This window comes from Sparus aurata, chromosome 19, assembly GCF_900880675.1.
Source record: "Sparus aurata chromosome 19, fSpaAur1.1, whole genome shotgun sequence".
Taxonomy (NCBI): Eukaryota; Metazoa; Chordata; class Actinopteri; order Spariformes; family Sparidae; genus Sparus; species Sparus aurata.
This window is the reverse complement of record NC_044205.1, coordinates 12,183,881-12,207,235: the sequence shown is the minus strand read 5'-3', so window position 1 is coordinate 12,207,235 and position 23,355 is coordinate 12,183,881. Positions and strand designations below refer to the sequence as shown.

Below are 23,355 nucleotides of genomic sequence, written 5' to 3'. Positions count from 1 at the left end.
TTAGTAAGAGCTCTACTTCATCTGTCTGCTCTCCTTAACGAGAGAAATGTAAATTAAATAATGTAGGTTTTTTTAATGAACGTCCAAAATTTGCAACAGCTTATGAGATAATGTAAAGTACTTTGAATATACTTTTTTTTTTAAAGGTGCAACATCTTTGTACTGTATCAGTACAGATAAACAGTATAACATATTATACATATTCATATAGAGTATGTCTTTTGACTTATGCAGCGCGCCTTTGTCCTTTCAGACACACTATGTTTAAAGGTACATTGTGTAGTTTTGGGGAACACAGGGAAAGATCTTCAATGAATGAATATACTGAATTAACAAACGGACCTTAAAGGACAACACAATTTCATACTGTTGTACTTTGTTTACATTTGGCGGACCCCGCCACCTTTCTAGCAACATAAATATTTATGAGTTTGCATTATCAATACCACTAATATTGTAAATATTAAACCTCTGAGTTTGAATTTCAAAACTCCATAGTGCCCCTTTGATGTTATGCACTAATGTAACACTGTGAATTCCTCCTATGTGGATAAAGTAAATGGCAGAAGTCCTGATTTTGATTTTGGAGTGACGCACCTTCTCATCACATACGATCTTCGCCCGCAGTGAGACGAGGGGACGTCGCTGTGACGATCTCAGCCGACTGTTCCCGAAGTGTGCCGCCGCCGGCGGAGCAGCTCTCCCCTATAAACAGGCTTCTCCCGACGCAGTTTTCCACCCGCTCTTTGTCCGCGGCCGAGCGACCGACGACGCGTTTCCCCTTTAAGAGGATGTCGGACACACACATGCCTTATTTAATTATTTTGTGTAATGTCGGCAGGCAGAAACTTGGACTCGACCGTAACGTTGAAAGGCAGCGGCGCTAGGAGAGGAGTGTAGCATCCCCGGCGGGCATCACCTCATCTCAAAGTAGCGGAGGGTTAGCCGAGCCTCCGGACCGACACCAGCCCGGCGTCCTTGCTCGTGTCCCTGGGCAGCGGTGGCGTTTTCTGAGAGGGCACGACACTCGCTCTTCTTCTCGGGGACAGACATGTCTTTTCACATGACGGACAAAGCAGGCTGGCTTCGAGGCGCGGAGGAGACGCGGTGAATGCGGTGAAAGTACTCTGTGCTCCCCTGTCACCCCACGATGCTTCGGATGTTTGACAGCGCGCAGTAGGATTTAGCCTCACATTGAGCATCATTTTGAAGGGGTAAGTCTCAGTATACATGTGGTTTCGGAAGCCTTACAGACGGTGTGTGTGTGTGTGTGTGTGTGTGTGACCAGTCTGCTGGGGCAGGTACGAGTCTTGTCAACCCGGCCCAGCAGCTTCACTCCCCTCTCCTCTCCAACGCTGTCATTTCATTCCCCTCACACTCCGCTGCTCTCTTTATTTCACTGCTCTTCATCCACACAGGCCGGACAGCTCCCGTGTGTTAAATTCCCTCCACGTCCCCTTTCCCTCCCCTCGTGTACAGGCTCTTATGTAACCCTGTGGGATTCCTATTTTTCTTTTTTCTTTTTTTTTGTTGCAAGACTTCCTGGCCCTGTGCAAGGAAAACACAGCAGCACTGGCTGCTGGAGGGGCACCATGTGCACCGACAGACAGAGGAGGCTGCTGAGGAAAGCACAGGCTGTTCACATTCCTGCCCTCAACTAGGAGCACAGCCTGAGAGACAGAGCAGGGAAGGACGGGCTCCCTCTGCTCTGGAAAGACCGTCTTTATGCTGCTTTATGTCAGGGTTTTAATCCACGTCTGGGTTTAAGGTGCCATCATTCAGACGTTTACTGTTATTTATACGTTTTCTGTGTCTTCATGTCCCTGTAAAGGCAACTGACACCCGTACACACAAAAACCCCTCGCTGAGTCTCTTGTTGTGTAACAACTTGAGGGTTTTGTCATGACAAAGCCTATAAGCTCCATGTTAGGCCTGTAAGCAATATGCAGTGTTTTATAAAAGAGGATCACTGGGCCTGATTGAGGGCTACAACTAACTAACTAATGATCACCGTCGATTGTTTAGTCCGACCAAAACTGGATGTTCAGGATACTGTCGCGCAAGGCAAAGAAAAGCATTCAAGAGCATTCGAGAGCCTGAAACCAGGGAAAGTTTGGTGTTATTGCTTTAGAAATGATCTAAATAGTAGCTGATTTATTTTTCTGTTACAGAATCATTTCAGCTCTTTTCATCCAGTCAGAATTGGTTCACATTTTCTACGTCTGTCCTGAAGTATAGCCTGCAGGTGTGATCACATAAACAGAACTCTTCTCTTCCAGTGTGGTGTGGATGGACAGAATCTGTAAATAATCTGCTCCTGTGTGGGACAGATTTATTTATTTCAGTCAGAATATCAGGACAGGTTTTTGCTCAGTGTTTAAAACACTGTAGTCTGACTGTGAAACGACCCAGTGTGCCCCTCTGGACAAAATCCACTGTTACTGTGAAATTTCACGTAAGTGCTATTTCACATGCCACATGTGATCCAGCAGGAGATAAACTCAAGGGCATAAACAACATGGGTTGCAAAGGGTCGGTAGATTTCCAAAAAGTTTCCACAAAAGGGAAAATCTATGGAATTTTAGAATATTTTGCTAACAAGCTGTTACCATGTGGTTTCATCTGCATATGAAATGAAACAGAGGTTCATTTTAACCTGGTTAATACAGCCTGAACTGATAACAGTCATTTCCATATATATACACGCGCACGCACACACACACACACACACACACACACACACACACACATTTAAACTTTGATTATAATGTTCACAATACCAGGACTCTGAAACTAAAGTGTTTACACGCGTTTTCCCACTGTGACATGTCAAAAGGTGTATTATTTCCATCCTGTGTTGGCAGTTTAAACTATAAAAATGAATAAACACAAATAAATAAATAAATAAATAAATAAATGAATGTTGTAATAATGCAGTGTAACTCTTGTCTTCCACAGAGCTCTCCCACATCTCGTCCCCCCACCTGGGGACCAAACATCACGACAACCTCTCCCCACCTCTAACTCTTCCTAATAATGACATCCCCGGACTCTCCCCCGCTGGTCTCCCCTTCCCCGTGCCCTGCTCCCCCTCCGTCCCTCCCCTCCTCCCCGGTGCCCTCGTCCCCAGCCCCATCCTCCTCCTCCCTCCCTGCTCCGCCCTCGCTGCCTCCCACGGGGGAGGTGATGGTGCTGGCTCTGGGCAGGAAGAAGCAGAGGGTGCTGATCGCTCTCTCCATCCTGCCCAACCTCTTCCTGGCCTTCCTGCTCTCCTCCGACCCCCTTATCACCCTCTCCCCGCCGCACCACTGCCACCTGCCGGGACCCTTGCCGTCGCCCGAGGTGCTGAACGCCTCCTTGCCGTGGGACAAGGGAGAGAGGCCTGGGGACAGAGGAGGCCTGTCCCAGTGTAGGCAGTACAGCAACGGCAGCCAGTCGGCTGTGGTGGACTGCGAGGACGGCTGGGACTACAACGTGACAGAAGGGCTGAGGAACAACATCGTTACAGAGGTAAAGCAGCCTGAGATCCTTCTTAGTTCTCTAATTATGGTCCCGGCCTTGTTCACTGTTTAGGCTTTCTGTGGGAAGGCTGCCTATTGTTTATGTATGGATTTAGTCCTGAAATGCTGAAAAGTTTGTTTCCTTTTTGTCCTGTATTTATCTGCTGGAGGGTCTTGCTGAGCATGCAGCCTCAATTTCTGCAATGCCTGCTAAACCTTAACACAGATGCACATATTTGTCCCTCTGAGTCTGACAAAAAAGTCGTCTAATGGTGGCTTGTAGAGCCTTGAATCTTCCTGGTTCGTTATCCATTATAGCATTTCCGGGTCCAGTGTGTAGGATTTCATGGTGAAGTTTCAGATTGCAACAACTGAACACCTCTTGTCTCAGCCTCCCAAAGGATGGCAGCTAAAAATGTGATGCGTTTGGTTTGTCTGTTCTGGAATACTGTAGAATCATGGCCGTGCTACATAGCAGACTTTGTGGTAGAGAACCTGCTCCCACTGTAGAAATAAAAGGCTCATTCATAGTGAATATATTATTTTGATTTTGACCCTAAATCCTAGACGCTGGACCTTTTTAATAGATGTTATGCTTAAAGTTATGTTTTGTTACGGTTGTGTGGAGAAAGGAGCTGTTGTGAAAACTTTTCCTGGCTGGTGCTTTTAAGATAACTCCAGCATTAGAGATTAAGGAGATCCCTGATACCATTTTCCAACACAAACCTCCTGTTTGATGTAGATAATGAATGTTTGAGTGAATGTGCGTAGCGCCTATGTTTGCCGTACTCATATGTGACTGATGTCGGAAGCATTTTCACTCTAATGCTGTAGTTCCATGCACGCAACAGGACTTCCTCACACTTACACATGATTACATGAAACACACATGTTGTTGTGTTTAGGTACAATGTCTCTCATGCACTCACTCACTCTGTGTATTAAGCACAGGTCTAGTAGAAATGCATTTTTGCTTTGTTAAGATTTGTGAGCACAGTTTGTACTCCACCATACTAGGGAGGGGGGTTGTGACAGTGGTTGGGGGATGCACATGGACCCATTCAGAAATGGACCTGCAAATCCTTTTTGGGGGTATACATCCCAGTCTGTTTGCAGGTACTACTGTATATTTCAAATAGTTGTATAAAGCCCTATGTGGCTCCAGGGGGGCTGCTCAGAGTCTGATGAACTGCCCTGACTGTGGCTGGGACTGAACTAATGAGAAAAATGAAAGAAATCTGGGGATGTGGAGAAAGAATAGAGGTTACCAGACTTCTTCTTGGGACCAATATCAGTACCATAATTTATCTGATAATTATCGTGCCTCCCTTATTTAAAATCTCATAGCATGCTTACTGGCCTGCAGCTTCACTTCCAGACACTGATACTATGTGCATGAAGACATTCGGCTGACTGGTACCAGAGGTAACCCAGAGATGACAGGTTTATTTACTCTTTCAGAGAACCTTCATTGGTATGTTTAGTAGAGGGTTTCCTTTGGAAGGATATGAGAAACCAAACTTTGTAACAAACAGAATCTCTCTCTTTCCTCATTACTAGTTGAATACCTAAAGGGATGAATTTTTTGTTGAACTCTCAAGTCTTTATTTTTGATTAATATTATTTCAACTTTTCTACCCCAAACCTGCAAAATGCCACTAGAATAAAGTCTAAAATATTAAAGTAGTTTCACAAAATATTTAATTATTATTATTATTTTTTTTAAATGTTAAAGAAAGTTGCATTAAAAACAGTGATCTGTTGATCTGTACAAATCCATATCTGATAGATCTAACAATGTCAAAGCCTTCAGTTCTGGAAAATACTGTTTACATTGTAAGTGAAATGGAATCATGGATTTGTAGAATCATGACATCCGTGATCTCGGGGTCTGCTGCATGACTTTTGATACTGTTAAATACTTTGAAAAGTTCCATTCAACCATGAGAAGAGGGCTGTGAAGCCAGGCTGAATAACGCAGGTGACTCAGAAATGTGTGTTTTTACCTACGTCACTGGTTGGAACTGAAATAGATTTGATACGTGTCTGAAATGTCATCACGAAGGAAGGACAATCCCAGCTCACAACCAAATTACAGTTGATTGATAAAAAATTAATGGACAAAGGTTCTAAATATCTCACTATTAATAATAGTCTTAATAGTTTAGAATATGATTGGCAGTCATTTGCACATAGATAGGATGCTGCATTGCTCATGTGGGCACGTCATTAACATGTTCCTGCCACAGCTGGCCACAGCTTTGCATCTCTAACATTTTAACTGTAATATACTTCTTGCCTTGATCGTTGTATTTGAACAGCAGACAGGCAGGTTGAGATAAGCTACAGTGGAAGTGGCAATATCTTGTTTAAAGGAATGTTGAGAGGTTTGAAAAATCATCCTGTACCAACAATTTGCAGGAGTTTATTTTCCTCTGATGCTCATAACTACACAATCAGTGTTTTCTTAGAGGATTACACCAGATTTGTAGCTGTAGGAACAAAACTGCTTCTGGGTCTGTCATGCTCATATTAGTAACAGCATCAGTGTCTCCTTCTTCTGCTTGAATTGTGATACGTGCAGCAGATAAATGCTGTGTTGGCATATAATGTGTCACTTTGCACATGACTTGTGGTTGGCTTGAACTTTTGAGTGACCGAAAAACACGCATTTTCTGTGTCAGAGCTGTATTTCATATTAAAAGCCATGAATTGCGCCCGTTAATGTCTTTACCAAAGCCAAGCCTGCTGCTTAAAGTTTTCCATTCAGGCTGGTCGCTCTGGCCTGTGAGTCTGTTTGCATTGCTGTGCCTACTGATGTGGGAACCACACCCAGCCCTTTAGGCGGTGGTATTAGGGCAGTTCGCCGGTAATCCACCCACACCACTGCAGCGAGCTGGGGATCCATAAACGCAGCCAAGGGAGGCATTTAATAGCAGCCTGCTTGCAAGTGCATTCTTAAAGAGCAAGTTTTATTCACGCAGCTTCCGCCATCCCTGATTTACATTTACGTACTGAGAGTGACGTGGGCAGAGAAGGAGACTGACATATTTGAGCTCGCAAATAAGATTGAGCTCAGAAAGTCATGATGATGTCACTCCAGTGCTGCTTTGCTTTGCTGAGCTGGCGGTCTGGTGAGCAGGAAGCAGGAAGGCTTCTGATCAGCTTCTCCCCTGATCAATACACTTGACGTATTACATATTAACATCTCTATTCTTGTTCCATGGACTAATACACAAATTGGCTTGTTAGTTTTTCTTTCCGTCATCATTAGGATAGGGCAGTTTGATGACATAGCATGAGATTACATTAAGTTGTCAACCTTTGAAAAGTGTTGTAATAGCATTTATACAGAAGTAGCTACACCAGATATATGTGGGCATATTAGGCTCTCGGGGGCAGTACTGTAAATCAAGTGCAAAGTGCAATATTGAAGAACTGGACACCTTTTGAATTCATACTCAAAACAGGGGTGTCGGTGTTAATACTTCACACAGAAACTTAAGACAGGGATGGGCTGGGACCAGAAGCTTCACATGCTAACTTCAGTAGACATACTGTATATACAACAAAACGCACAGACGTCATTTGTCAAAACTGTTATTTCCTCCCAATCTACTTTATGGCAGTGTTTTCATCCTTATATGATTTTGGCATCAATATTAAAAAGAACCTTGTTTGTCTGATAATTTATAAGCTAGATTAGCCCCAAAAATATACCTGTAATTATTTTATCAATAAACAGTTTATAAACATGATTGAGTAAGAAATGTAAAAGTGGGAAATGGTGGCAGGTTTCAGTCCTTACCAAAGGCACATACCTGAATGGTGCCTGAGCCTCATTCCCAAACCAGTTTACAAACTGGTTTGTGTACATTATTTCCCCATTCGTTGTCCAAAGCATTCCACCCGTATGAGTGCTCCGGGTTGCGACACTGCCCTTTACCCGACCAGTGTGCACTGTCACGGCTCTGTGCCTCAGCAACAGGACAGCTGATATTATGTGACAGGCTTTTATGTTTCCATGCGCGGTCTCCAATTATGCAAGGCCTTTTTATCACCGGCCTTGTGCTCTCAGTCTCCCTCTCTGGATCATTAAAATCATTTTGCTTTCGGCGGGCAGAGAGCGACATTAGCAGAGCTCAGCTGTTAATGCAAATCAGTGGGTCGGCTTAATGTGATTAAAACTCAGATCTGAGAGCAGATAGCAGTTTTTTTGTTCTAAACAGATGTGCTGACTTTCTGTGTGGATGCACCATGATGTACAAACTGTACATCATGGTGCATCTACATGGACAGTCACAGTTGTTTGTTTGAAAGTAAATGCATATGACCAGACTGTCCTCTTGGTGTGAAACTACTTATACTGCTACTACCACCGATTTTATTAACAATAACAGTAATAAATCAACTTTCTTGTGACTATCACAACAACATAGACGGTAATGTTACAATCTTCCTATGATTGTTTTAGGAGTCTAATGGATCCTGAAGGCTTTTTACTGCCTCATTCTCTCAGCTTGTGACACCTGGGACACATAATTATTTATCTATAATAATTATCCACAAAGCCACAAGACAGACCAGTAACTAATTTTCTTGAACCATCTCTGGTAAGAATAGTATGAGAGGTATAGTAGACATAACATTTTAGTACTTCTGCTGTAAACTTTATTTTATATTTGCACTGTAGATTGGATTCACTGTTTTTAAACATAATAAATAAAACTGGGCTGCCTTTTGAATCAAAGTAATTCATTAAGAAAGTAATTTAATGTGCTCAAAGCATATTTCTTTATGAGCAACTCAAGCTGACAATCAGTGTGAACACTCAGTGAGCTGAGTTATACATTCTGGCTTCAGGCTTTAGAGCATGCAGGGAGGAAGGCAACATATTTCAACCTCAGTGCAAAGCTGTCTTTGTGAGCAAATAGCCTCCATTTGTCTTCATGTTGACATCAAAAGTAGAGGCTAAGGATGTGACTGAAAGATTTCATGGCGGGCCACAATGAAAAACACTAAGTTGATTGTGGTTAACTGTCATTATTGAAATAATCGTGAAACAAGATAATTGTGAATACCCTCATGAGTGACTTGAATAAGCTGTCTTGCTCGCTGATGCTCAGTCTTACATTGGGTTATTTCTAATTTGCCTGAGCCTGTCACCATGGCTGAGGAAAGCATGGCCTGCATGTTGTATCCTCCTCAAAAACAAACTGTGTGTAGATACTATGACAAGGAGGTCCTCCATGAATTCACTGACAATTAATCAGTTTACGATATATTCTGCTATTCAGTCTCCATTTGAAGATGATGACGATGATGATGATGATGATGATGATGATGATGTGATGATGATAATAATAATGTGTAACTTGTTACTTGTGATTTAAAAGTTTGTAGTAATTTTTATGTGACTCAACCGAAAGCCTCTGGAATAGTAATTTGAATTGCGAGTGAATGATTGACAGAAAATGAATTGCAGCCAGTCAATGAGGAAATCCATCAAGTAAAGTTTTGAAGTTATACATCAGGTAAAAAAGTCAGTTGGTGGTCTTACTTACTTAAAACAAAATGATTCACGTTGTGTGTGTGCTTCCTATCCTTGTAAATGGAGATTTCAGTTATTTTTTCCCCCCACTCTTTTCTCACATTTGAAAAACACTGAATTAATCAAAACAGTGGTCAGAATAATTGGCACTAAAAATAATTGTTATTGCAGCCCAACAGATATTTGGGTACCCACTGCAGCAGAGGGGTTATATTTGGTTTGTTGGAATATGATTGAAACATTACAAACAACTCCTGATGTGTGTTGATGACGTCTACCTGTTCTCTAACATGAATGTTGCTGTGCTGACCTGAACAGATAATAACTGACAGATCTCTCTTATGTGTGTGTTCTGTCCAGTGGGATCTGGTGTGTGGTCAGTACTGGCTGGTCCCAGTGGAGGAGGTGTGTTTCATCCTGGGCGTCCTGACTGGCTGTCTCGGTCTGGGCTATGCTGCTGACAGGTAATACATGCTCACACACACATACACACGCACACAATTTATAACCTAAAAGCAGCAATTGGTAAGATATAACCAGAATTTAGTTAAAAAAAAACCAGATACCCAAAACATTATTAAGTGTGAAGAAACAACAGTGTTGACGTTATGTCAAAGATGTACTGTGTTGCAGAGATGTCTACTTAAGTTGGCATGCTTACCAGCTAGCCCCAAGCCCATCCTGTCTCATAATCACACTTTGTATTAGCAAGAGACGCCAATGCGATAATCCCCTGTAGTTTCAAGTTCAAGCTTTTAGTGTAATTAACTGACAAAATGCCTATTATAACCTTAACCTTAAAAAAGTCTTTACCCCAAACACACACACACACTCACACTCACACACACACACACACACACACACACACACACACACACACACACACTCACACTGGCATGTTAACATGTTCCAATACAACTCTGTCCATCTGTGCAGTCAAATGACTCCATTCCTCATTCTTCAGTCTCTCATGCTGACTGTGCAGTTTTACTACCTCTTAGCCCATCAGACAACACACAAAGAACGCACAAAAAGCACAAAAACTCGCCTGGATGTTAATGTTCACATGAATTTGGCTATAGATTTACTATGCCTGTTCTTCTATTAGTCAGTAGACGGTGGCCTCCAGCCGAAAGAGAGATTTAGTGTCAAGCAGCCCAAATGCCATTTTATAGAGCTTTCAGTCACTGAGAAATGTTGTGCAATAAATATTGTTTGCTACAGAAAAAACAAATGATATGCCACAAAACGATTATTACTCAGAAGCAAACAATGGCATACAAGTTAATGTAAACGAATGTAAGCCTATTAACATTTGCAAGCTTTATTTGGCTCGATCTTACAACATGATGCTCGCCAGTCTGCATGAGGCACATCCGAAGCTTCAGATAATTGATATAATGGATCCAGCCGGTTGGATTGAAAATAACACAGGGAAGATGTAGTTTTGGGGGAATTGCGAGGGAGATGATGCAGATTTAATCAGCTAACAGCCTTCATTAATTTGCTGACCAATTGAGCATGGCATCTGTTTGTTAAGACTAGTGAATTAATGCAGCCTCCCGGGAACAAGCACCGAAGAAAAGGGAACATCGCTAATCTGCAGGTTGGAAATGAAACTGCTGCTCGTGCATGCAGCTGAAAATTGGCTAATCATCACATTTAGAGATCACTAATAACTGATTAGAACAGGGTGTGTAAGGTTCTTAAAATTGTGTTCAATTTGAAATAATGAGTTCTTGTCATTTTGTCTGAATTATTTATAAATGACATGAAACTAAGAATGTGGTGGCAACATTAATGATTCATACTGCTGTAAAGGTTTTGAATTCTCCATTGTATCCTTAATCTCACCTTCACAGTAGACCATTGTCCTATTTTCTGTTTTTAACTGTCTAGCTGTTAATATTTAAACATGTGAAGTTGTGTTTTTGCTCTTGCATTATCGCATTATCAGCACCTCCACTATATTTGTATTGCTGTGGTACATCTTTTGTTTTTATGCTTTTATCTTGATTTGAAGTTGATTTTTTTTTTTTAATGCTTAAATGGAATCAAGCTGCATCTCTATGTGATCTGACTAAAGAGACTTTTGATAATAACCTGAATGGAAGATCAACAATATCTGAACTGTATTACCCTATGTGTAAGTGATTTTCTTGTCTTATAATAAAGGTGCACTGATGTGTCATTTAGGTTGTTTTCAGTACATATCTCTGTTCTCCTGCAGGCTGGGCCGGTCCAAGACCCTTCTCACCTCCCTGACCCTGTCGGTGGTGTTTGGGGTGCTAGTGTGTGTCTCTCCGTACCCCTCAATCTTCATCGTCATGCGATTCTGTTTGGCAGCAGCCAGTGCAGGAGTCTACCTCACTCTGTACATCACTCGTGAGTATTTACACATTTGAAGGACAGATTTTTTATGTTTTCTTTCGGTAAAAAAGATCAGCACATAAGATTAATTGCTTACTGGAATGGTAGCTTCTCTGTGAGAATGTGAGCTCGTCAGCATGCTTACAGTGATATATGCAGGTGTCAAGCACGTGTAATATTTACCTTGATCACCATCTTAGTTTAGCTTGTTAGCATGCTAACATTTACTTATTAGCACTCCACACAGAGAATAACCAAGGCTAATGGCGATTTGATTATTTTTGCAGATTCTTGGTTAAACAAATTGAAACTTTGAGGTGATGATGGTGCAACATGACAGGCCAGAGGTTCGCCAGAGTTTTCCTAAGAGGGACATGAATGTGTGTTAACACATTCATGTCAATCTATCAAACTCTGTTGCAGACATTTGACTAAAAAGCACAAACGGGGCACAAAAGGAAAAGCCATTTACCATGCAAAAGACCATGTATATCTAATTTCACATCAATCCATTTAAAACTGTAGCTGTTGAGAATTTCAGTCTGGGGAAAAGTGGGCAACCAACAGACCAACATGGTCATACATAGAGCTGTGCTGCTATCTTGGCTAAAAATACTGCCTCTACATCCATCACAAACACATTCTCTATAGGCACCAGAAATTAATCTGTTGGATGTAGTATAAATTAGGTTTGGTTTACCTCTTCATGCGATCATTCATGATTTGCTGATGTTGTGCTCGTCTGTCAGGTCTAGAGCTGTGTGAACCGTCTCTGAGGCTGGTGGCCACCATGCTGGCCGGGCTGATGACTGTAGCCGGAGAGCTGCTGCTGCTAGCCGTCGCCCTGGGCTGCCAGTCCTGGAGGGGCCTGCTTGGAGCCGGCGCCGCCCCGCTAACACTGTTCCTCAGTTATGGGTGCGATTACGCATAACTTTTACTGTTTTCCGTATTTTTATTTGATTCAGTTTTAGTTTATTCCCATTTTTGGGACTTCATCATCATCATTTTCTTTTCATATTTAGATATCGGTTGACTGTGTAAGCAGACAGGTGTTCAGTTTTAAGGAGAAACTGCAGTGACAAGAGAATGAAGGGACCTGATGGTCTTTTGATAAAGTGTCTTGATGCCTTCTGACTTGCTGAAAGCTTGTTGAATTGTATTGATCTCAATCGCCTCGTCACACTGAGCCTTTTAGCTCATGTCAGAAGGCATTAGAGCTACTTTGTTTAAGGTCCCCAGTCCCTCTAAGACCTCTGTTACAAGATAAGCCTTCATTGTAGTTTCAAAACCAAATTAACAAAGATTAACAGATGATTACTGCAGGTTTTTAATAAGAATGGAAAAAAGCTGGATTAAGAATTAAAGAATTTTGCCACTCTGTGACCTACATTGGTTAGTTTCCATGCCGAAGGAGCAAATCTGGGCTACAGCAACAAAATGCATCTGAATAGTTTTGGTGCTGGATAAACGTAAGCAGAGATCAAAGAGTGGATTTATGTTCTGTCTTCACTCTCCTGCAGGATTCCTGGAGTGTTTCCAGAGTCTCCTCGATGGCTCCTTCTGTCAGAGAGATCTGCAGACATGAACTCCTTCAGTGAGAGAAGAAACTCCAACAGAGATTTGAGGGATGACGAGAGCTTCACAGGTGAGTCTGCACACACATTGGTTACGATTTTTATTTTCTTCCTCGAAGTTAGAGCTGCTTACATTTTTTCATCACTGCCGGACTGAATGGACATTCAGTCAATGAAGCCTGCATTATTTATGTTTTTTTTTTATAATGTATTACATTTCAAAACATGGGTACCTATCACACAACACTACCAAGAGCAGGTAATGATGCTCAATTCATGATTTATTAAAGACATGAGGTTCCTGTATCAAAAATGGAATTACAATAGAGCATCATGACCTGCAGCTACAAAGTCTGAGCTGGATATTCACTGGGCTCTGCACCAGTTTATATGCAAATATGCTTTTCAGGAAGTGGAGTTTGCTCACGTTTGGTGATATCAACATTGGTTGGTGTAAAAATAATGATGACAATTGCCATTTAGTCAAAAAATGTTTCTTTTTCTTTGATATTATTTAAGTCCAATATGTAAAAAGTGTTGAATTAAGAATCCTTCTCTATGCCACAACACTTGCACATACTGTATAGAATGGGAAACATTGCGAGCGTCACGACATGCATTAAACAATCTCATCTTCCACATACAGTATTGTTTTGTATTTTCTTTGATTAAAAGATGCTCCAAAAAGAAACAGACATTCAGCCTAATCGGTGTTATGATCTATAAAAGACATCTGCGGCAGGTTTTTAGAAAATGTACCATGGCTCATCTTGTATTACTGGATCCAGTAAACCGTGCACTCCACAGGGAGCGCGATTTCAGAGAGCTGTTTGGTTGACAGAACAGTGTGTTTTCTTCCAGAACCAGATATTGCTAGATTTATGCCATGATTTGAGACTTTTGTGCGAGAAACTTAATGTTTGACATTTTGACCAGATGTATTTTGCATACAAATATACAGTTATAATACAGATATAATAAAAATTATTCACATTTCAGATCACAGCTGTGTCATATTGTCAATCATTTATGATTTGCTGATGTTGTGCTCGTCTGTCAGGTCTGGAGCATGATACTTTAACAAATTGCGGTGTTATATCTGCTTACGACTACAACCCAGTGTAGTAGCGTATTGATCATTTTCCACAACACGTTTATTTGCTGTCAAATTAGGGGATCAACATGAAGTTTTACTGTAGAATCTATTTTTATAGCTTCAGTTTTCTAAGTGGTTATTAAACAGTCTCTATTGAGCCAATAGGAATTGTCCCAACATTGATTTAACTCCTGTGCGTGTCACTTCTCAGAAAAAATAAATTGACTATTGATTGAAAGAGAAACCAGGTCAGGTGTTGCTGGACTGTGAATTAAAAAGAGAAAGCATGTTCTGTCCTCTTTTGCTTACTGCAGAGCTGGATTCAGAGCCGGCCCCCTCCTCACGCCCCCGCCTCTCCTTCCCGGAGCTCTTCCACAGCAGGAACATCTGGAAGAACATGTGTGTGCTCGGCTTCACCTCGTAAGTCATCCCACATTCTTGACATTAATTAAGCAGCACTGCAGCTTTGAATCGGAGCTGCTCTCATATTTCATCATGAAGTTCTTCCACACTTAGCCACTTTTCTATTTAAAAGCTGCTTGCAAACACACGAGTGCTTACTCTTTGTTTTCCTGCCCTTCCTCCCTCAGATTCATCTCTCATGGCATTAGTCACTGTTACAGCTCTTTCCGAGGTGACGTCAGGGGCACAGCCCCTAGCTTCTATTGGACGTACCTGCTGTCTGTGTGTGCAGGGGGCGGTGCCTGGCTGTTGCTCTGGGCGACAGTAGACAGGTGCGGCCGCCGTGGCATCCTGCTCCTCGCCATGACGATGACGGGGCTGGCCTCTTTGATCCTTCTGGGACTCATGGAGTGTAAGCGGTTTTTAGTGGGCGGCAGGATTGTTTTCTCAAGTAAATCTACAGTCAGATAAACAAAGTGATTAGTAGTCTTAGCCAACCTCTCCTTAAATCCCCCCCTGTTGTTGGAGAACCAATATGTGAGGCTCGTTTTGGGATTAAAAGCCTTGCTTTATTAAATCCTACAATCCTGGACTGAAGATAAAAGTTAGTCAATGCTCAGATTTGTAGACCTATACACTACTGATTTTAAATGTGCTTCATGCTTCATGAAAAGCAAACCGTTCAGCTTTGAGAATGGAAAAGTACATGCTGCGTGCCTTTGTCTTGCCACAGCCTGGTATGGAAACACACTTGCCTTTGCCCCAGTCTCAGTCTCCCCCTTGTGGCTAATAATGAGTATAACAGTCATTTTATGTAGGACACTGCAGTGGCAGCAAAGTCAAAGCTGTGTCAGGCGCTGTGCTTTAATCATGCATCAAAGGCTGAGGGGGCAGCAGCACTGACCTCCTCTCAGAGGCTTCACACTGCTGTCTGTGACTTCTGTTAATAAAAGAAGTCTGGCAAAGTTTCGGGAAAGATTAGGTGGACTGATTCACAGTTTTTGAATTAAAATCAGTTCAAATCAAAGGGGCATCATGATATATCATCAGAAAATGAAAAATACAAAAACTGCACTATCAAGGTAATCCATAATTACTGATGCCTCTCCCTCCTCCCCTTCAGATCTGAGTGAGACGGCCATCACAGTGTTCTCAGTGCTGGGTCTCTTCTCCTCCCAGGCTACAGCCTCCCTCTGCATCCTCTTCACGGCAGAGATAATGCCCACCATCATCAGGTAACACCAACACAGCGACACCCTGCAGTTGGAATTTAAGTCTAAGCAGTTCTTTGTTCTTTTCTTTTTTTGAAAATATTAAAGGGGCACTGTGTATTGTTAAGGCATAAACAATATCAGTCAATAAAGATCTTTCTCTTCTAAAAATACAAAGTGCACCTTTAGGTATAAAATGTGTTAGTACTATACTAGTCAGGAAGAGGGTGCTCCGTCCAATGTGCTGCCAAATTGAATCGGGACATGAAATATGCAGTCAATTGGAAGGAGGAAGGAGGAAATTTAGTTCCACATTTATTAGTAATGAAGAGAAGCTTTCTGACATCTAAAATAATCCTCATTTACTCTTTAACAATTACATGACACTTTAGCTTAATGAAGGAATAAAATGAAGGAATAAAATGAAGGAATAAAATGTCAAGTTGAATGAATTTCCTGTCACCCAGTGCTGTGTATGAAACGATCTTTCTCAAATAAATGCTAATTTATACAACATTACGCTGCAACATGCACAGACATTTTTAGTCAGCCAACTAGCTGGCTAACTAAAATTAGTTTGTTAAATAGCATAATATATGGTGTTATTGTGCAACGTGAAGCAAACATGATTGTTCAGAAGCATATGTTGAGATTTTTATTCACGGGGCCATTGTCTATACCGTTGGTCGTTAATATTTTCCACAGCTTCAAAAGATGCATCAGAGTCTTCCACACAACAGCACCGACAACACCAATTTTGAATGCTACAGTTTCATTTCTCACTTTTCCAGCATATAAAATGTGGTGTATATATGGAATTTGAAGTTGTCTTGTGTCAACAGGGGCACTGGTGTAGGAGCAGTGCTCGCGCTGGGCTGCGTGGGCCGCCTCAGCTCCCCGCTCATGGACCTGAGGAACCACTACGGTTACTTCCTGCACCACGTGGTCTACTCCTCTCTGGCACTGCTGGCCGTGCTGTCCATCCTGCTGCTGCCCGAGAGCAAGAGGAAGCCGCTGCCCCAGACGCTGGCCGATGGGGAGCAGTACAGACGCCCCCCACTGGGCAGGAGGAGGAGGGACAATGTGCCGCTGCTGGCCACTCCCAACCCAGAGACCTAAGGGACTCCTGAAAGAGTGGACTGTGCTCAAATCACTCACTTTGCATTCAGAACATTTACATCTGTCATGTCCATGCAGGGGAGGACTAAGAGCAATATAGAGACCTGAAGGTGATGGTGATCAGACTCTAAGCTTCCTGACATATCCTCTAGTCATTCCAAACGCAGGCGGTTGGGTTGAGTTGCCATGTTTCTTCATTCTGCATCTCCTGCCATTCACATGTGTGTCGGTCCGACGCACAATGTCCACGCACACACGTATAGGGAAGTCTTCATCTTTCATCTGTTCCTGACCAGAAGGCGGGCGGGCGGTCCCCCCACCATGTGACACACCAGCATACACTGCTGCACGCAGTCCTCCAGTGTGTCCGTTGTAGAGGTGTTAGCTGCTTTCTACTGACACTCCAGACCAGACGTGGGGTCGGAGAGTAGTCGCAAGTGATTCTTAGCATTTTTCTTAACCCACGTAGAGCGTTTTTTTGTCGTGTTTGCGGTGTTAGACAACACGGTAAGTGCTTGCAGGTGTGCAAAAGCAAAGCATAGTCAGTCTTTTACACTTTCCTGTTACACTTGTGGTAAAACAGCTGGCGGACGAACATTGTAAGACACGATGGAGTTATGGTTGTTAAAATGCCTTGTAAATACTCTAGACTTAGTTTCTTTAACTTTTTGGGGCATCTGAGTTTTGTTAAAGCAGACCCTGTGGCTGGAAACTGTACAGTACAGTACCCTATGCAGTGGAGAGACGATGCAGTGGAGAGACGATGCAGAGCACTTTCTTTTTAAAGATGGAGATTCATTTGACAGATTTTTCAAATTTAAAGGGCAGTTTTATGAACATAAATCAACTGTTTATCAATATTGGGATCAGAGGCTCAAAACAAAAAGGGGCCTTTAAACAGAAAGAAGTTTATGTTCAAACTGTGGGAATCCAGTTACTCAATCTGGCCTGGAGCCAGCTATATTTATGTCTTATTTATGTTATTAAGCATAATCAATAAATTATCCAGAGGCCTAGTGTTTTATAAATATTAAGCTAAATATAATTTAATTGGGATGGCATGGGATAAACTTTCCATTTTCTGATGTCTCTGATCAAACAACAGTGAAGCTGTTAAACTGTCACAACATTCCTGCATGTTTGGAAGCACTGAAGGGCTTGTTTTTTTCTGTATTTCCTCAGAAGCTTATAGTTACTCAATACCTCTCTAGATGACCAGAGAATAGACGGGTACGAACAAACAACCGTAGAGGTCGTATAACCAGGCACATATATTTTTTTGTCAGGTCTTAAATGTGGAGGTTTTTGAACAAGGTCATCTGTACTTGAATGTGTCATGATGCTGGAAAAAGGGCCCAATGACGATGCTCCGTGAGGTTTGAATGGGAGCTGAAGAGGGCCCAAGAGCTCCAAATGAACCCCCGGCTGCTCAAGCACGCACCATGGATGCATTTTTCTTCACAGCATCCTCATTAATTTGAGGCTGATGTTGTCAAAATCTGAGAATTTTAAACTTCGATACAGTGCTAGCATAAAAAAAAACGATACTTGACACCTGTTTTGATACCACAGCAAAAAAAAAAAAGATAAATAAAAAAAAATCCTGAAAAGAAAAAACAGGATAATTATTTTCCTTTTTTTACTTTCAACCTGTGGTGGGAAAGAAAAAGTCACTGAACACATACCAACACATTTGTAACCGTGGCTCTGTTTTTTTAATGAATGAATTTATTTTTTCTTAATAGTTTAGGTACTTTCGATACTATTGAAAGTATAGTAAACAGAGATGTATTGTTTTAAACACATGGTATCAAAAGAAGTATCGTTCCTTTCAACAACCTTAGTGCTGATGCCACTTTGCATTTGGCACAAGTTAAACCATAATAGAGAATTACCAAAGCATGTCAGTTTCAGTGCTTGAAAACATTCTTGATATATTAATGTGCTCGGGTAATTCTTATACTCAAGTGTTTGTGGGTGCGTGATATAAGGAGGAAACAGGAGTTGTTTCATTTGGAACCTGATGTAGATGAAATTATGAAGGATGCTCACCTTTGCTGATGGCTTCTTCCTCCGTCAGCCTTTGGTAGTTTTTTTCCTCTGTATGTTGCACTTATACACTGATGATTATTATCACTATGATTAACTTGACTCGAGTATTATTATATCTGACAACACTGATGAGCTGTTCAATGATGAGTGTGATGCAGTTAACTCTATAGCCTGATTTAATGTAAAATAAAACTGGTTAAATAAACATGATATGGGCATTTTTTAAGAGTCATTACAAGAAGTAGATGTTTCATGCATGTGTGAATGTAACTGGCTCAGATTAGAAGAATACAAATGAAAAAAATATTCATTTATGAGTTTTGGTTATTATTTGGATCACTCAAGTAAGAAACTTTGATTACAGAGTGAAACTTTACCTCTGAAAAGGCAGGGTAAGTTTAGGTATTTGTAATTTGATTATGTTATATTTCCATTTTCTTGTACTTTATACTCCACTACATTCAGAGGAATTTATTGAACTTTTTACATTACTACATTTATTTGATAACTTTGGTTACCAGTTACTTTGTGGATTGAGATTAATAATGTTTAATAATTTAACCGGCAAATAAATAATAATTTATTATGGATAACAACTTTATTAATCCCTTGGTGAAATTCAGTAGAATAAAATAAAATAAGGTCCACCTCATGTACATTATACACATTATCCTGAAAAGGGCCATTTTGCTTAAATAATACTTTTAGTTAAATATATTTAGGTAAGTATATTTTGATGTTTATACTTTTACTTAAGTAAAATATTCAATGCATGACTGTGGTATTGCTAGTTTTACTTAAGTAAAAGATCAGAGTACTTTTCCCACCACCGTCTACATTAGCCTGTCTGTAATGTTCAGTACAAGTAATACAGATATAAAAAAGTACATTTGTATCCTTTAGGAGGTAATTATGTTACATACTGTATCTTCTTTAAACTTACTACAAGGAACTTTTAACTGGTAATAAAATTATTCAATAGTGATTCCTCTATATGACCTACACAAGCAACAAGACCATAAGCGAGATGACTGGCTATTTTTATAACGTTACATTTACCCTTAACACCTGTCAACGGGTTGGGGTCCGTCTTACGCAGGTTGGACATATAAAATTAAACATATACTTTTTGGCAGAGTCTCAGTATGGCAAAATCTTTACTTTGTTTCACCCTTATCATGTCACTGTTATTGATCTTAGATAACTACAAGATACATTAGCTCATCGTCATGCAAATAAAAAATTTAAACATTGCTTGTATCTTTCTTTTGAAAATGTTCAGCTAGCCAAACTTTTACCAGAAGAGGGCGGGGTGCTCATGCCGCTTTTGTCCACAGGGGCCACCAAAATTGACAAAAAAATGAAAGATCCTTTTAGCAGATTTAAACATCGCACACCATCACTACCTGATCAGAAATAACAGTCTCTATGTGCCTACAGTCCTAACTTCTTGAGAGGAACTTCTGATACATGAACACTCTAAAATACAACTTTCAACAAGTAAGGTTACATACATACAGGAATACACACAGGAACTGTTGCTGGTAGTTAAGTATAGAGTGTTTCAGTAAAAACAAAAGGCAAACTCATTGTGTTTCAACAAGAAACAGTAGAGAGAGGGACAGAGAACAAAATGTGCCGACAAGATGGAGTAAATAAAGTTGACTGAACAGCTGTGAATAAGGGCAGTCTTTAAACATATCACGAAGCTTAAACTATTACCTAGGGTTAGGTCATTTGTCTCTCCCAATTTTATTCCCTCCTTACTATAGGAACTACTTCCAAAGGATATTTGGACTGCCTCAGAAATAGTATAAATTAAAGACAGAATGAAAGAGAAATGTATCGAGCTAGAGGTCTATACCTGTATTTGACAGTAAAATGCTATAAGTATCTAGCTAGTGGTGACGAAACATACAGACAAATGCACAGATCCAAATGTACCTCTCAAGCTGTCTGCCTAAATCAAACACAGGCATTTAGAGTTAATGACAGCGAGTTATCTTTGTCCTGAAGGACAAAAGGAAGGAGACAACGGCCGAGACAGATCTGGTTACACCTCATTGCCGCTCTGAAGGATGGAAACAGCTCACAGTCCACTCAACACTTCTGGACAGGATCAGCCCCTCTGTACTGCACATCAAGTTCAAGTTAATTTGCCATCCCGACTTGCATGAACACGGCTCAGCTGAGATTTTACTGTTATTCATCACAGAGGGTCAGAAACTGTTACTTATGCTGGCCTGGAACAGAAGTGTTGTGAAGCACTGTGTGTGACATTGAGCTCTGCATTTAATGAAAACATGAGTAAAATAACATGAATTAAAATTGATAATGGCATAGTAGGAATATGAAAAATAGTTTGAAGGTAACTGACTCAAAGTGTGTCAGGCTGAGCTCTTAGAGGGCATTGAAAGTCTTCAGGGTGAAAAAATAAATTCCTTAAACGATCTATCCACAAGATGGGGCCTTGATTAGAGTCATGAAATTACCAAAAACTAAATATGGTACAGTGAACATGGATTGAACACTTTTCCATCAGAATCTGTCCTGGTGCTCATGAGTAATCAAATAATCAATAAAAAAATGGCCACTCATTAAACTATAAAGTTAAAAGAGGAGTAAAGAATGTAAACGTGCATGTATGGTGCTGGCTCAGTTCTTTCCAAAGTCGCTGGCGGAAGCCTTCTTGAGTGGGAACCATTTCCAGAAAGCTTCGTCACATCAACATCTGCATCCAAGGGCCAAAATATCACAACCTATGAACCAATAAACTTAAAAATGCAGTAAAATGTCTACCAACAGCTGCAAGCATCAACACAGAAGACCCCAAGAAGAGTAGTCTCGGGAGACAACGAGAACTGAAGAGAATAACTTAAAACCACTGGGCAGAAATCCAGCGGACCTAGCTGACTCAGCTCGAGGAGTTTTTGCAGATGACCCGGCACTAGTCTCCAAAAAACACACCATGAACGAGCAGACAGTAAGATTTAAGGATACACTTGAATTTTGTACCTTGGTATGGAGCCAGGCTACATGTTTGCTGTTTCCAGTCCCTAGCCTTATTCCTTGCTCAGATATGAGAGTAGTACCACCCTTCTTCAATTTTCCACATAAAGTGAGCAAGATTTTTATTTAATAATATATTGGATTTGGATGGACCACAGTGAGTTTGTCATAGGACAAATGTTCCCATCCAAGGCCATCGACAGCCCTCTCTCCAACAGCCAGTAGTCCTGTCTTGTCATGTTTAAGACTGACTGCCGCGAGACAAGCAGACAGCTGAGACCTGGACCCTCGCCATGTCTGGAACTTGACCTCCTGTCCGAGGAGCTAACAGCAACATCCGAGGTGTAAATTGGTGGCATCTGAAGAGGGTTCACAAGTGACATGTTAAGGTCCCGCTAAGGAATGAAAACTCCACTCACTATTAGCCGTGTTAGCACCTTGTCACTCTGCACTTTTCTTGGACAGTAACATCTGACAGGTATGTTAACCCTGAAGGAAGGTGACACTGGAGGGGTTAACAGGATCAAAACCTTTTGTCTCAACAGTTTGTTGAACCTCCGGGCCTCTTTCAATCACTCTCTGGTTGATGTCTCTGTTTCAGTGCCATTTCCCTTACAATCATTTCTATGATTATTAATAAATCATTCATATTCTTTTGATTCTCTTCTGATTGTTTTAGTTATCATACTCTCTGATTTTTGTGAAAACTGTTTGAGTCAGTTCTATGGGCTGTGCGACCATAACATACTCCCTAACTGATATCGCCTTATATTACTGATCTGGAATAAATGTTTAATGTATAATCTTTCAACCATATTTTTTCTATAAACCTTTATATAACTTGACAGCAAAGTGCCTCCTCTGTGTATGGCCTTTAAGTGTTTAAGGTTATTTATGTCCATCAGGACCTACACAAACACAAGCACCTGCCACGGAACAAAGACAGGGCAAGGTCTGGCAATCAAACCCCCTCACAAGTGTCAGAAAGAATCCAAGAAGTATTTCACAGGTTTATCTTTGCTCTCAAGGATAAAGAGAAGGAACAGTTGACAGGAAAGGCCAGCTGCGTAGCTGCTACTCTCACTTGTGACAATGGAGCATTGTGACCTTGCTTTCGTCAACAGGAGACAGGTGGATGTGCTTAAGTCACATGGATGAATTGAGGCATTTGTGCATGTTTTTTTTCTGAAAAGTAGTCAACAGCACGGATGTTTAACACTGTCACATGTGTTTTGATACATAAGTCATCCGAGTGGACAATCCAGTGACGTGAACAATGTTCCTATACTGACATAAAAATAATATGAAGGGTGGCGCTAAAATAGAACAACGGCTGTGAAATTTACAATAGTTGACCTGATGTCATCACACCAGCAGGGTCTCCATATTGGGCGCGTGAGAACAAATGGTAATGAGCCTTATAAGTCAAATAGGTGAACACCTCCAGCCTCGATATCATGATCATCTGATG

The 23,355-nt window shown here is 41.1% G+C and overlaps 1 protein-coding gene across 1 annotated transcript; it reads left to right on the top strand.

Annotated features, from left to right (window-relative positions):
- Positions 1 to 640: 640 nt before the first annotated feature.
- slc22a17 (solute carrier family 22 member 17) lies at positions 641 to 19,178 on the top strand. Its single transcript, XM_030398027.1, has 10 exons — positions 641 to 1,214; positions 2,959 to 3,510; positions 9,412 to 9,515; positions 11,282 to 11,436; positions 12,171 to 12,336; positions 12,942 to 13,066; positions 14,406 to 14,511; positions 14,682 to 14,905; positions 15,617 to 15,728; positions 16,547 to 19,178. Exons 2-10 carry the CDS (start codon positions 3,037 to 3,039, stop codon positions 16,821 to 16,823), a joined length of 1,743 nt encoding a protein of 580 aa, XP_030253887.1. The 5' UTR covers positions 641 to 1,214; positions 2,959 to 3,036; the 3' UTR covers positions 16,824 to 19,178.
- The last annotated feature ends 4,177 nt before the right edge of the window (positions 19,179 to 23,355 follow it).

Excerpts from the sequence above, each read along its gene's own strand:
- slc22a17 (XM_030398027.1), top strand. The coding sequence starts at position 3,037 with ATGACATCCCCGGACTCTCCCCCGCTGGTCTCCCCTTCCCCGTGCCCT. Across the intron at positions 9,516-11,281 it reads CTGGGCTATGCTGCTGACAG|GCTGGGCCGGTCCAAGACCC; the intron begins GTAATACATGCT and ends GTTCTCCTGCAG. Across the intron at positions 11,437-12,170 it reads CCTCACTCTGTACATCACTC|GTCTAGAGCTGTGTGAACCG; the intron begins GTGAGTATTTAC and ends CTCGTCTGTCAG.